We start from the raw sequence: 15287 nt of genomic DNA, 5'->3' as shown, positions 1-15287 counted from the left end.
CAACAATAATTAAAAATATATATTATATACAAGGAGTTGCTATTCTTAAATATACAGTACAATTAGAGCGATAGTAATCATTTATTACTCAAAGGTACAAAAATATGACTTTTTTATTTAACTGAAATCTATGTGTGTATGCAGATCATAATTCTTCATTAGCACATGACCGGTGGCTGCAACCACCATAGAAAACAATTTGTCCTTCAGTATTTAAATTGGATTTTGACCCACAATGGGTTTTCAATGTACAATTCCTACACTATAACTTAAACTTTTGCCCCCACCAAGTCTTGATTATGCTATAAAGACCATCTAAAATGTTCTTAAATAATATTCAAAGGTCTTTGTGTGATGTGTCCATTCAGCATACATCATGATTTTTCTCTGAGAAGAAATTTACTAGTCATCATTGGCCCCATTCCATTCGATCTCGGGATCATCATCTAAACGCAGAATGAGGTATGACAACAGCTGGAAGATGTTCTGCCACAGCAACAGGAACACATAGATGTAGAAGTCGCTGACATCAATTTGACAATGGTCACCGGCGAAGCTCATCTCACACACGCAATGGAACCTGTTGATCAGGTTACGGCAGAAGCCTCCATTGAGGCAGGGGTCAGACGCACATTCATCCAGCTCCAGCTCACACCTGTCAAAACAATCAGCATTACAGATGCAAAGATTCTAACACAAAGGCACTGTAGACGGTTTCATTGGAAGCACGTGCCTGGCCTAAAATTAACTTCTAGGCCCAGTTGCACAAACTTAGCCGCTAGACTGTGATTGAGTCTTGACAACTAGTCTCACTGCCTAACAATTAGTTTGGACTAATCAGTCTTACTTTTCATATTTCAAGTAGTCCGATCTATCTTTTTATTTAACTGATTTAAACAAGTCATGACCAGTCTTGAAGGAAAAAATAAGATGACTAACTTTTAAGACTAGTCATGCAATGTTTTATGTTTATTAATCGGTCTGGATAGATGCTAATAATATAACTCGATTTTAAACGATTTTTATTAATAAGTTAGTATAAATAAGTGTTGAATTTAATTGTATATACACTTAATTGAATAAACAATTTGTTGAATGTGTCATGTAACTTTTTCGCATTTAAGTTTAACAAAGTAACGGTTCTTCTGCCGTTAACCCAAAATAACACTGGCTAGACATACTTTTAACCTGCTAAGTAATGTAATTTACTTGTTTTTTTTAACTTTTTATCAGAAATTATTTACAGGGACATTATTCTTTGTGGGTGTGTAACAAAAGTTAAGTTCAGGCCGCAAAAGCATGCATGCGTGGTAACGTTTGTTTGTGCTGTTGCTTTGCAACTGTCAATAAGGCCAATGATCAATTCTTGATTCTGTGTTTGTTATACAAAACTGGGCTGGTTAGACAACATCAAAGGCACACTCCAGAACCAATGGTTGCTTAAACTGTTTTTGCCCTAAGTAGATTTTTTCCTTAAAGAAAATGTGGTGATGATGGTCTGGGCAAAACTGGGCAAAATAGCAAAAAGTCTCCACCGGGTGCTTTGTTTGTTTATATCCCTAATTTAAAGTGAAAAAAATAAAATTCTGTCATCATTTATTTACATTACTGTTGTTTCAAACCTGTTTGACATTCTTTCATGCACAACACAAAAGAAGATATTTTTAACAATGTTTCACTTGTGTTAGTTTTGTGTCCATACAATGCTGTTCGCTAACCAACTTTCTTAATACAGGTTTGAAATGACAAGAGGGTGAGTAAATGATGACAGAATTTTCATTTTTAGCTTGAACTATACCTTTAAGTATATATTGATGGTTTCTCATAAAATGTATATTATTTATTATTTTGTATATTTTGTGAAATTTCAGATGTGTTTTTTCTCATTGAACTAGATAAAATAATAAGATGATCTTGTTTACATGTGTTAATTTAAAGCAGAATAAGGGGGAGGTGACTCTCACAGAAAAGCAAATGGGAGAAATAATAATTTTCAGTATGGCTATCATAGGAATACATGTTAAAATAGCAAATCGGTTGCTAAATGAAATGACTTGGCTTAAAAGGACTTTGGCCAGACATTTTTAGGATAAACTATAAATGTTGGCCGTGACTGCTGCATGTATCACATGAGGAGCACTATTTGTGTGGTTTGCTTTTCATATTTACAGCATTTTAAAGCAACCACTTATACAAGGAGCTTTTAAAGGTTCTTTACAACAATGCACCTTTTTGGTTCCACAAAGAACAATTAAGTCAAAGGTTCTTTAAAAAAACATTTCTTTCTTATCTTTTTATAATCTGAAGAGCCTTTTTTCGCAGGGAAACAAAAAGTCTCTTCGGATGTTAAAGGTTCTTTTTGGGACCATTTAGACAAAAAAAGGTTCTTCTTTTGCATCTTAAAGCACCTTTATTTTTAAGAGTGTAAGGCTCCATTACAATTAGGATAATATCTTACATGGTAGTTCTCTATGTAGACAACGACGACGGAACAAAACGGTATTAAAAAGGCATGAAGTTTGAACTTCTGTGGTTAAATACTCTTACCATTGTCCAGCGAATCCAGGTAGACAGTCACATGCATCCTCCACAGAAGAGCAATTGCCGCCATTAAAACAGCTATAGTTCCATTTCTCATTCCCACACACAGACACGGGAAGTTTAGGGTATCTGGACAAAAAATCATGATGACAGGAAAAAGCACATTAAGAAAGAAACGTGCTATATGCAACATGACAGACACATGAACCTGACAGATATGCCTCAGAAAGAGGGAATTGGCCTGCCCTTTTTTAAGCTAGTCAGAACATGTATTCAATCAGTGACAACATCTGACTGTCAATCACTGTTTGTGTTTACTGGCATTAGGTTTGTTGAGGGCCGGATTTCAAACCATTTCTGTGGTTAAACAGATTTACAACTTTGCATTAAATTAAACTCACGGAAACCTGTCGATATACCATGGAAGTTGATACACTCGTTCTCTGAAAAAGAAAAGTGCAATGTTATAAACACAAAAAATATATATTTCATGTATATTGGTAAATAATGTTTTTAACAAATGTGCAAAAATTTGTTTGCCATTTGAGTTATTCAATAAATTCACCTGCAGAAGGGTCCTGTTGTGTTCCGGGGGCAAAGGCATGCATATCGTTTTAGACCCCTGAGGCATGTTCCACCGTTTCCGCACTTGTGATGTGCGCACACATCCACTTCAACTTCACAGCGTTTGCCAGTGTAGCCGGCATCACACAAGCATTCATATGCTCCTGTGACTACCCTACAGGTTCCATGAACACATGGGTTTGAGGTGCAACTGTTCACACTATACTCACATTTTGTGCCTTCCCAATCAGCTGGGCAATGGCATTTAAAAAGATTGAAGAGATCCTCACAAACTCCACCATTATGGCATGTGTCTAGTTCACAGTACTTGAAGCCCCAGCAACCCAAATAGGGAGACCCTGACGTTTTCAAAAAGTGCTCTATCTGGGGTCGGGGCAGGTTCATCTCTGAATCACTAAAATAGGGTAACACAAGGCCTCCAATTTCCACCAATCCAAGACAGCCAACTAAGTTACCGCCAGAATCTGGTCCCAACCCCCCCAAGAAGATGTCTACACCTTCTCTCAGGAAACCCAGATCTCCCGAGGTTGTAAATGAGGTGGAAGGTGTCTCCCAGTGCTCATTCACAACCATTCTCCATCTGGATGTCTGTAGGGTTGTACTGTCCATGCTAAAATGTCCACGGTGCCACCGGCCATCGTTAACCAGGGCCAAACTTTGCACATGTACATAAGAGTCTCCTTTTCCTCCCTGCAGCTCGAAAACTAGTCGTCCATCCTGGATCGAAATTGTGATGAACTGAGCGTCCTGTTCAGCATGCAGTAAGGTAGTATTCTGCTGCCTTGTTCTGAAGTGTATTGAAATGTAATTGAGGTGACGGCGTATTTTTCCATTGCCACGATATGTGATTATGGGGCTGTTGTCCTGCAGGCTCACATTGGCCATACCTGAAGAAAAGAACACAAAAAAATACCAACACTATTATTTTGAGTCTTTGCCTTGATGTGATATTTGATGTAGCCAGGCATATAAAATGAAATAAAGCCTGGATGACATTTCATTGGTGTCTTTCTGAAACCTCAGATGTCCGAATTTGCGGCTTCTTAGAAAAGAAACTCTATACTTTTTGGGGTGTGTTGCCAACATTGACAAGCACATTTAAATACTGTTTATTGGTTAGATATTTGTAAAACCTAGTGACCATGATAAAGAGTGACTTAAAATAATGATTTTGGGCTAAAAAAACATGAAATATGGAGATACAAGATTTTAAAAGGACAGCAGCATTCTATATGAATGTGCCATGTTGCTTGGCAACCATAAACTACCTACAATTACTTAATAAGTTATATTATTTGGTTTAAGAATTATTAATAAATGTAACAATATGATGAACATTAGTGTATTTATCTTGATACTTTGTGTCCACCTTATAATCTTGTTGACAGCTTTTATATTTTAGTATTTTAATATTTGGCATTATTATTACAAAATCAACCAATTTTCTTCAGTCCTGTTATGTTTTTTATATAACATTAGATCCTAGAAAATATGACACACTGGACCTTTCATTTTAGATGTCCCAATTATTATTATTATTTTATCTCACATTTGGAGCAATGCTTTTCTGTGTAACTTATGCTCTTAACCATCTCTAACTTCCTTCCAACATGTGTTTATGTCATTAACCAGCCACACTGCACTGTCCGCAGGGCAATCCCGCATGTGGTAGGGTAAATTCAACAAATGATAATCTTTCAAGGCTTTGATAAATCCCTTTTAGTTGAATAGATACACATGACAATTCTCAATTATATAACAGAACCGAAGCTAGATAGATGTGCCACAGATGCATTTGTGCATGCATGCATAGCCACAAAAGCACACACATAGGCACACACACTTACAGTCAAAGCCCTGACTGTGTGCTTGACATATGGCAGTGGATGGACATGGAGACAGCTCACACCATCTGACTTCCTCACAGCGCTGCCCTGCTGTGTTGGGTGGACAGCTGCAGGTGAAATCATCCCACATGGAGTAACACACACCGCCATTCAAACAAGGATTGTTCTAGAAAAGATAAATATATATATATGGTATCACACACAGTAATACATACATACATATATATATATATATATATATATATAGTATATTTTACATATACTTAACTAAATTATTTGGAATCTAGGGTATCAGGTGCTTACACTGCAGGAGTCATCTCCAGTACAGCTGGGTGTGACGTTCACCAAATTCTCAAGCCTGTATGAGCTCACTGGAACACTGATAGGGTAGAACTGCAAGCGTCTGGTATTTAATCGCAGATCTTGGACACAGCCCTTGAAATAGCCCCCGAAAGTCAGGGATGCACTCCTGCCAGGCAAGCCCCCCACATGAACCGCATCTCCAGCCTGAATCAGAACGCTGCGGCTGGGAACACGACCTTGGCTTTTGGCAGACAGGAACAGGGTTAGGAATTCTGGTTCAACAAGCACGGTTATGAAATGAAAATGACCGTCATTAACCGTTTCCCGTCCGACGAGGCTTTCAAAGTTGTTGATTTGAACTTTGACCTTTCCAGCTTCCAGCCAGACACGAAGATACTGACTGGTGCTGTTGGAGAGGACCAGGAGGAGACCCTGGGGACGGCGTGTGCGCACAAACATGGATAGTGTAAAACCGACGCCTGGGTTGTCTTCCACTGTGAACGTAGTGTAGCTCTCCAAATCTTCATTTCCAAACCTTGCAGTGACGTATTCTAGGATATGTGGAAATAAACAGCAGTGTTACAAAACATATAAAAGCATTTACAAATAGAAATCAACAGAATTGCTTCCAAATACTGATACAGTAGTGATTATTTTCATGATTTATTTTTATGTTATGTAAAGTGTTGGATGACACTGAATGTAAAAAAAACAAATGTATCCTTAGACTTAATAAACATGTACTTTTCAATAAAAAAAGTTTATAATAATACATATAATTACGCTGATTCAGTATATTGAATAATAAATAAGGAATTGCCTGTGTTCATACTGTATATTGAAAAACATAAGCACATAAGGTGATAAGTATAATTATTATAATTAGAACTATAATTGAATATATTGCATTGTATTTTCCAGTATATTACCCTATATATTTTTTGTAGGGGTTAATTAAAGCATGGATTAAACAAACCCTGAATAATGTCACGTTTCTTTAATCCACAATTCAGGTGTGTTGTTGTTATTAACCTTCCTGCTGTCTTCCGTTTGCATGTCTGTGTGTGTCTGGCCGTGTTTGTTCAGCCCTGTAATCCCATTTTACATCTTGTTGCTAAATTTGTCTCTCTCATGGGCACTAAATATAGATGCTCACCCTACACAGCCATATCAATCACGTTATAGAGATATATGGTGACCAGGGGCATTCATTCTTAATGAGTTCAAGATTTATTCTTGTTTAATATAATAAATTCACAGCACAATCTGGCTTCCCAGAAAAATACACTAACTATGAATGGAGTATAAATGTTGAATGCATGATTAATTTTTAACCTGTAAATAAAAAAAAATATTTTTCTTATTATTTTGTATTAATTCAAATTTAGTGTTAGGTTAGAATTCTTTTAAGCATTTATTCATTTAAAACGGATTTGGACTGCAAAATGTTGATAAAGTCAGTTCACAAGTTTCTTTTAAGGGAAGTTCACCCAAAATATATAAAAATTCTGTCATCGTTTACTCACCCTGTTGTCTTTTTAAACCTGCTTGACTTTATTTCTGCTGCAGAACACAAAAGAAGATATTTAGAAGAATGCTGGTAACGGAACCACATCGTTACCCAATGACTTTTACCCATTGACTTGGTTTTGTGTCCATACAATAGAAGTGAATGGTTACTGCTGTTGTCTGGTTACCCGAATTCTTCAAAATATCTTCTTTTGTGTTGTTCAGCAGAAAGAAAGTCAAGCAGGTTTGACCAAAGGGTGAGTAAATGATGACCGAATTTTTTATTTTGGGTGAACTTCCCTGAAAAGAAACTTGCAAACTGACTTTATCCACATTTTGCAGATGCCAATTGGTTTGAAATTTTGACATCTACTTCAACAACATTCCACTTTTCATGTGTGGCTTATTTGTCCAAATTCTTTGAGGTACCACCGCATATCTGTTTATTCAGCATACAATCCTTATCCAAACACTCATACCTTCTAAACAGTGCTCTCCCTCATATGGCCGATGGCATTCGCAGCTAAAGCTCCACCATCCAGTCTTGACACATCTGCCTCTGTTATGGCACGGGTTTTGCCTGCACTGGTCCCCATCAGTGCAGCCCTGCACAACATTAAATTGCTTAATAGGGGCCCGCGGGCCTGATCCTGGCAGCACCACATGTGAATTCAGCCAGACGTCTCGCATGCACCCCAGAAAGTTTGAAGCAGACTGTTGCTCTGCTGTTCCGCCTATGTATATGTTTGGGATCACAGTCAACCCAGATACACCTGAACCCACTTCCGACTCTGCTTTGTCAATTTGTAGTTCCAAGTTACAGGTCCCTCCAGTGCAAGACAGGTCTTCAAGACTTAACCCCAGCGTGCTGTCGTGCAGCGAAGCCTTCACCGTGTGCCACTGGCCATCAGTGACCATGAATGGGAGCTCTAGATGAAGAATTTCCATTTCCTGACCTCTCTGAAACGTATGCCGCAACCTTTCATCCACCAACTCCAGCGTGAGAAGCTGATCGTCGAGGTGGCATTGCAGCAGCATGGCCTTTGCTTGCAATGTACGAAAACTCAGAGTGACAGTCAGTGGTTCAAAGACATTCGTGAGGAAGGTCCGGACCTGCATGAACCCATTTTGCTCAAAAGAGAAGGTGGTGGAGGTCTGGCACTTTGTTCCAATGAAACCTTCAGGGCAGATGCAGCTGTATCTATGTCGTCCTTTATCCAAGTATGGAGAGCATGTAGCACCGTTCTGGCACCATTGACGTTCACAACCCAACAGTAGTACGGTACAGTATGGACCACCATAGAGATGACCGTTTTGTCTTTCTTGGGAACAATGGCATTTGTAATTTCCCTCCTGGTTCTCGCACACTCCATTGTTCATACATGGGTTTATGTCACAGCCATTATTGTTGTCTTCGCTGTTAGCCCCTGGAGCAGAGAAGAAACATATTTTACTAAATACTATTAAACAAAATAAACCAAATTTTCTTATCACATTAGCAGTTTTCATATTGTTTAAGTACATCCCACCATAAGATGTCTAGTATCCCACAAGATATTAATAAAAACAATATTACCTGCGAAAAGCAACAGTAATATCCATAGAGATGTGCTGGCTCTAGACATGATTAGTCATATGAAGCAAACACACAGGAGGTATGTATCTGACTCTGCTGTAGACAGGTGAGCTTTGTAAAACACCATAACAACTTCTTTGGTTCTTCATTAATTTGTGTTTAGGACTGACTAGATTCACCGTGGGTTCAAGCGCAAGCTTTGGGATTATAGTAATGCACTTACACGTGTAATGGTGGTAGGCCAGGGACAGTCCTAACAGCTAATCTGATAGAGCTCATGCATCCTCACCAGTGGACCTCAAATACAGCTCTGATATTACATAAGACAGACAGAATGCCCAATGAAACTGAACAAAGATTAGACTGAAGAACAATTTTTAGATAGTAAACTTAGTTATTATAAATGCTTTAATTTTTTGAGTTACAACCGAACACATTTGACTTGTAATATAAATATTTAATGTTAAAATAGATCAAATAGTGAGACCAAATAGTAAAATGAATGCACTATTCTTTAAAGGGTATAAACAATATTTCCATAATGGGAAAACTGAAACTAATTTTAAATCATATTTGTAACATGAAGTCAGATGTTAATTTTTACTACAGAGGCCTCTGTAGAAAGTCATGACAAATAACAACTTTAAACTACTATTGTATAACAAATTATCGTTAATAGTTCAGATTCACATTTTGAACATGTGTGCTGTTGAACCAGCATTTTATTAAAATGATGCACTGTTTCTTTTAACAATGCCACCCAGGCAACTACATTACCCGTAATGCACCATTTCTCCCAGCGCCGACCACTGGTGACAACACTCATTCCGCTGCTATTTTCCCCAACACGATTATTAATCTAATTCACTTCACCAACAAGACACAATCTATACAATGGAATAAGCATTAAATAAAGTACAGGTTGTAGACAAAAGTTATTATCGAAGGACGAATGGATCCCTATTTCAACCAATAGAAAGGAAAGAACATTCGCGTTTAGCCAATGACGGAACAGTTTATTGAGAGGCTTGACGCATCGGCGATGAGAAAACGGTCAAAGTGCCTCTAATAATGGGAAAATAATTTGTTTTGTTGTTTGTATACGATGACAAAATAGTCATACCCGTTCAACCATCCCAGGAAGTTTAATCGCTGTGAAGGTAAGACCGGAAACGAGAAACAAGGCGATGTTTGCAGCTTTCCAAGGGGCATATAAGGGTCGTTTGTCAACGCACTCCTGTTCTGAAGGGGGCCTGTGGGCGCTATGATGGGGGGCCGCAGGGGGTAGTAGTAGTACATTTAAATGTGCATTGTCCTCATCTGCATCGCACTAGAATGAGAAATCTCATTTGAGAATGCATTCGTCATTTTGTTCAGTTCGCTTCCGCCTAGTAGATTGCAAACAGACTTCAAAATACTTATAAGTTAATATAGTTACAGTATTATTATAAGGTAGAGTGCATGTGACTAACTGCACATAGAAGTTTATGCCGGCCCCCTGTTTGTTTTATACCAAAATTTAAGAATAGATTATAGTGTTTTTATAAAGTCTAGTGTGTTTTAACATTAGGAATTAGTGCACATAAGTCTAAGACCAGTATTGAAAATGCTGTATTAATACATAATATTTTTTGTTGCAAAGCCTGATCTTTGTTTTACCATCATGATTTGAGAATATTCCAGAAAGCATCTGAATTGCATAAATGTAGGATCTTGCATAATATTTCTAATCCCTTTATTTATTCCAGTTTGAATTTTCTAAAAAGATCTTAAATGGTTTTAATAGATTTAAAGTGTTGACCCTACTGTATTTCTTTATAACCGTATTTGATAATAAAAGCCATCATTAACTGCTTTTCAGCTCTGAAAGCTGTAAACATGAAGAGGAAACTAAATGCATCCCAGCTGTCGAAAGTAAAGGATGTCAGTAGCACAAAAACGCAGGAGACTATGACATCTGCGGGACTGGAGGAGTGTGATGCTGACCAGACCATAAAAGACTCTTCACAAGAGATAAGACATCTGAAAATATCACAAAGTGATAACTGCTTCTTTAAGTTCCTAAATGAAGACCGTCAGAAGCTGCCATCCTTCTGTGACATAACCATCACGGTCTGTGGAAAAACGTATCGTGCCCACAAGGTGGTTTTGGCTTTTGGCAGTAACTATTTCCATGCCAGATTTACAGAAAATCCTGACATACACCATGTTACCATTGATAACATTAATGGCTGGACCTTTAGACACTTGCTTAACTTCCTATACACTTCTGAATTTAAAGTTTTGCAAAACCAGATCCCTGCTTTGGGTGATGCTGCCTGCTTTCTGGATATGATGGAAGCCGTGAATCTTTTAACAAAGTGGGCGGCACCAGCTCATGCTCGTGAAGAAAGCGATGCTCAGCAGGTTGCTCAGAAGACCACAGATGTTCAGGATGTTGATAGTTCAGCTGGTGCGCAGTGCTCATTTTGCAGTCGCTCTTTCTGCTACAGAAAGTCTCTGGAGAATCACCTGGCCAAGAGACATAGTGCTGGCTGCCACGGTGAGGAAGAACAAACTACAGTCAACATATCGGTGGTCACTACCCGAAGATCAGCTCGTCAGAGGAGGACACCAGCTAAATTTGAGATCCAGGAAAACGAAAATTGCAACAAAACAAGAAAAGCGAAAACACAGAAGGATGATGCAGCCAGTTTTGAGGAGGAAGATGATGATGATGATGAAAGTGAGGAAGAGCAACAAAATGAGCAAGGCGAACAAAATAGTAAGGAAGGAAGAGAAGCGTTGCATGTTGAGGAGGCGGAATGTGAAGATGCAACTGAAAAGCAACCGGAGGATGTGACTGAACATTGTACGGCTGTGAGCCAAGTTGAGGCCCAGAAGGAGCCAGAACCAGAAACCAACCATCTTGTTGCAAAACCCAGTCAAGTGACAGAAACCTCCAGTCACGTCTTTCCAGACGGACTGGCTCCCATTATGATCCAGAGCACTAATAAAAAGACTCTAAAGTGTCCTAAATGTGACAAGACCTTCGATCGCATAGGTGAGAATTGTAATGAAAAGGCTTACAGAAGAATCACTGCTATCTTTGTATGACTTATTTATTTGCTTTTCTCTAATTTTGTAGGTAAATATGAGAGTCACACCAGAGTACACACTGGAGAAAAACCTTTCCAATGTGACATCTGTCTTCAGTGCTACTCCACCAAATCAAACCTCACTGTGCACAAGAAGAAACACGAGAGTGACGTGCCCATCCAGAAAAAAGACCACCAATGTCCCTTCTGCAACAAGCTTCACGCCAGCAGGAAGACTCTTGGCAGACATGTAAAGAGGTGAGAGCATCTCACCAAAACCTGTCAGGGAAAACAGGTTATTTTCAGTAACAAACAGAAGAAAGTAAAACATTTTGGCTGTGAGTCATCATGCATCATATTTATAAAGAGCCTGCTTCTCAATTCTCATTACCACAAAAAACAAACTCATTTTCAATATTGTTGAGCAGAAAAAAAAAATGTGAGGGGGTTGCATGCACATTTTGCAACTTTTTTAGGTATTTGGTAAAAGTAAGACACATTTCTGCTAATAGATTTCATCCTGACCATCTTCAAGAGTTTCTCACTCAAAAGAAGAAGAAAAGTGATGGCTGGAAATGTGATGTGAGTTATTTACCTTGTTATTTACAGAACAGAAAGTCTCATCCAAAGTATATTCTGCTTGTTTGTGTTGGACTGACGGTATCTTTGTTTTGTAGGTCTGTCACAAGTCCTTCACTCGTCGCCCCCATCTGGAGGAGCACATGATCTTACATTCACAGGACAAGCCTTTCAAATGCGCTTACTGTGACGAATACTTCAAGTCACGGTTTGCACGCCTGAAACATCAAGAAAAGATTCATTTGGGTAAATCTGATTTACAGCTTTAATTGTGATGTAATGCAAAAATTTAGCAATTACTGGAACAAAAAGTAGGCCTGATTGTTGTGTCAGGAATTAGCTTTGCGGTTTAAACCCTGACAAGCTTTTTGTTAAGAGTAAACCAAGAAGTGAGTTATCGAATTATTGTTTTTAATAAAATCTGTTCTATTGTGTTTATTTGCATTTACCATTCAGCCTTTTTTTTACTGTTTAAAGAAACGTTCTTCCCTTATCAGTATCTATTGCAATGTCATATCTTGAATTCCTGGTAAATCCAGATTCCCGGACTGTTTACAAAAAGATTAAAATCTTGTAGGAATTTTGTCTGTAACTTGCTACTGATGTGCGGTTTGTGCAGCTTTTTTAGTTCAGGGAACACAAAGTTATAGTTCCTTGACAAAAACACAAGCTGTTTCTAATGCTGTTCACAGAGCACCAATTTTTTTTGAAACCTGGAAGATTAATGTGATTGTGATTCCAGGCCCCTTCCCTTGTGACATCTGTGGTCGACAGTTTAATGACAGGGGCAACCGTAAACGCCACATTGAGTGTACTCATGGGGGCAAGAGGAAGTGGACCTGTTATCTGTGTGGCAAATCAGTTCGAGAGAGGTAAAATGATCTTGCAAATCGGATGGATGCAAAAGGGTTGGCCAACTGCATGTATTCAAATACAGGCTGTTCATTTCAGGACAACCCTTAGGGAGCATCTGAGGATCCACAATGGAGAGAAACCTCACCTGTGCAGCATCTGTGGACAAAGCTTTCGCCATGGGAGCTCCTACAGGTCTGTGATGCTTTTGAACTGCAACATTTAACAAACATTTTACAAAATTTAAAAAAGTTATTTATTATCATTTATGTAACTTATGTTCATTTAAGGTTACATCTTCGAGTTCATCATGACGACAAGCGCTATGAATGTGATGAATGTGGCAAAACTTTCATTCGACATGATCATCTAAAGAAACATAAAAAAATTCACACAGGTACTTTTTTATTTTAACTATAGATTCAAGTGGACTGCAGCCTTTGCTTAGCTAAGGAATAATTCGCCCAAAAATGAAATTTCGGTCATTTCCTCACCCTCAAGTTGTTTCAAACCTGTATGCATTTCTTTATCTGATGAACACAAGGAAAACTTTTTGGAAAAATGTAAGAAACCAAGCAGATCACATCCCCATTTACGGCCTAGTAGGGGAAATAAATATTATGGGAGTCAATAGGGGATGAGATCTGTTTGGTTACTGACATTCTTCCAAATATTATCCTTTGTGTGTAGCACAACAAAGAAATGTTGACGTTGAGTAAATTTTGACAGAATTTTCCTTTTAGTGAACTATCCTTTAAAGTCCTATTGAGGGTGTCTACATAGTGAGCTACTTTATAAGGCAGTATCTTAACCTAAATAAAAATGAATAAGCAAACTTTAAGTCAATACTAGAATGTCTGAGTTGTTCTAAGACCCAGACCAATATTGAATTCTGAGATTTCCCTAACTATCTATGCTTTAAAACCAAGCATAAGCAGGCTAATAAAACCCACCCTAGTCCACTGTCAGATTTAATGTCACTGATTTTTTTCTTTTGAATGATCCAAGAGTGCTTGTACGACGATAGTCATCTGACTTGTTTTGTGTAGGGGAGAGAGCCCATCAATGTGAGGAATGTGGAAAATGCTTCCGCCGTGCTGACCACCTGACGGTCCATTATAAAAGTATTCACCTGGGAGAAAAGATCTGGAGAAGGCATGTAAACATTCACAATTTTACAACCAAACTGTGAAGAAAGGACATTTGTTTTTTGTGATGCAGTACATGCAGTCTCTGTAAATGCATTTTTAATGTAACATGCACAATGTGATTCATGATCATTTTTTTATAACTAGGTACAAAGCAGTAGTGCATCAGTGTCAGGTGTGCAAGAAAGAGTTCAGGGGCAAGACCAACCTCATGTCACATTCTAGAACGCATTCAGGTAATGACATCACATCTTTGGAAATGTTCAATAACAAACCTTAGCACACAACAATAATCATCTAACATCTAATCACACATGTATCGGTCCATTAATATTTTGGTTTCTTCAGGTGAGAAACCCCATCGCTGTGTGATCTGTAATCAGACCTTTCGCATTAAGAAGACTTTGACCAAACACATGGTCATCCACTCAGACGTGCGTCCCTTTAGCTGCCCACACTGCAGTGCAACCTTCAAGCGCAAGGACAAGCTCAAGTACCACGTAGACCACGTTCACAGCACCCGTTTACTAGACCAGCAGCAGCCGAATCTGCCTACAGCCCCTCCCAGCAAGCTGGCCGAGCCCCTGCCGCCAAACGAAACACCCAAAGCATACCACAACACACCTAAGACTGTGCTGCAGAGTGTCTCGGCTGATGTATGTGTTCCTGTAACGCTTGTTCCTGTCCAGATGACTGATGAGGCTGATCTTGCAGTACACGGGGTACCACATGGTGTCCTTCCAGCTGTGAGCCAACAACAGCAGACTGGATACCAATCAACCACAGATTTGGTTTTCTTAGAAAAGTACACGCTGACACCTCAGCCGACTAATATAGTGCATCCCGTACGCCCGGACCAGATGCTGGACCCACGAGAGCAGTCGTACTTGGGCACCCTACTGGGACTGGACTCGTCTACATCTGTGCAAAACATGACTAGTGCTGAACACACTCATTGATGTGTTTTGTTGATTTGCACAGCCTCTGGGATTTTTTTTTGTTTTAGTGTCTATTCTTGATATTTTCAATTCATTTCTCCTACAGTGTTTGTTCTGCATTTAAAAGTTCAGCTCACTAAAACATGTTGTTTCCAGCCTCTAAGGTGTGTTTTTACAATCTTTAAAAATCTATTTTTCATATAATAATGATATTATAATAATAGCACATCGGTCAAGCTCCAAGGCGGAAAACAACAAAAGCACCATCTATATAAACTACATACCATATGCCAAGAGCTATTAGTTAGTGTTTAACTAATATAATAAAGGCC

General features: G+C 38.6%; 2 protein-coding genes across 3 annotated transcripts; one reads left to right on the top strand and one right to left on the bottom strand.

Annotated features, from left to right (window-relative positions):
* Positions 1-95: 95 nt before the first annotated feature.
* LOC130418434 (protein crumbs homolog 1-like) lies at positions 96-10185 on the bottom strand. 2 transcript variants are annotated; one of them, XM_056744582.1, is made up of 9 exons: positions 9139-9198; positions 8362-8671; positions 7265-8212; positions 5277-5827; positions 4974-5139; positions 3107-4013; positions 2943-2984; positions 2548-2670; positions 96-655 (listed from the first exon to the last, which is right to left on the bottom strand). In XM_056744582.1, exons 2-9 carry the CDS (start codon positions 8408-8410, stop codon positions 403-405), a joined length of 3039 nt encoding a protein of 1012 aa, XP_056600560.1. In that variant the 5' UTR covers positions 8411-8671; positions 9139-9198; the 3' UTR covers positions 96-402. The 2 variants fall into 2 exon arrangements, with proteins under 2 accessions (XP_056600560.1, XP_056600561.1); XM_056744583.1 differs by lacking the exons at positions 8362-8671; positions 9139-9198 and adding an exon at positions 9485-10185.
* Positions 9217-15113, top strand: zbtb41 (zinc finger and BTB domain containing 41). The gene is made up of 11 exons (XM_056744584.1): positions 9217-9521; positions 10223-11404; positions 11489-11696; positions 11951-12020; positions 12116-12263; positions 12760-12889; positions 12969-13064; positions 13160-13266; positions 13919-14024; positions 14165-14253; positions 14366-15113. Exons 2-11 carry the CDS (start codon positions 10240-10242, stop codon positions 14974-14976), a joined length of 2730 nt encoding a protein of 909 aa, XP_056600562.1. The 5' UTR covers positions 9217-9521; positions 10223-10239; the 3' UTR covers positions 14977-15113.
* Positions 15114-15287: the final 174 nt, after the last annotated feature.

The sequence above is a fragment of the Triplophysa dalaica genome, chromosome 3 (genome assembly GCF_015846415.1).
Source record: "Triplophysa dalaica isolate WHDGS20190420 chromosome 3, ASM1584641v1, whole genome shotgun sequence".
In the NCBI taxonomy this organism is placed as follows: domain Eukaryota; kingdom Metazoa; phylum Chordata; class Actinopteri; order Cypriniformes; family Nemacheilidae; genus Triplophysa; species Triplophysa dalaica.
Note: the sequence above shows the minus strand (reverse complement) of the source record. Positions and strands in the feature narration are given on the sequence as shown.

Excerpts from the sequence above, each read along its gene's own strand:
- LOC130418434 (XM_056744582.1), bottom strand. The coding sequence starts at position 8,410 with ATGTCTAGAGCCAGCACATCTCTATGGATATTACTGTTGCTTTTCGCA. Across the intron at positions 5,140-5,276 it reads CTGGAGATGACTCCTGCAGT|AACAATCCTTGTTTGAATGG; the intron begins GTAAGCACCTGA and ends TATCTTTTCTAG. Across the intron at positions 656-2,547 it reads CCTGGATTCGCTGGACAATG|GTGTGAGCTGGAGCTGGATG; the intron begins GTAAGAGTATTT and ends TTGTTTTGACAG.
- zbtb41 (XM_056744584.1), top strand. The coding sequence starts at position 10,240 with ATGAAGAGGAAACTAAATGCATCCCAGCTGTCGAAAGTAAAGGATGTC. Across the intron at positions 12,021-12,115 it reads GTGATGGCTGGAAATGTGAT|GTCTGTCACAAGTCCTTCAC; the intron begins GTGAGTTATTTA and ends TTTGTTTTGTAG. Across the intron at positions 13,267-13,918 it reads ACATAAAAAAATTCACACAG|GGGAGAGAGCCCATCAATGT; the intron begins GTACTTTTTTAT and ends TGTTTTGTGTAG.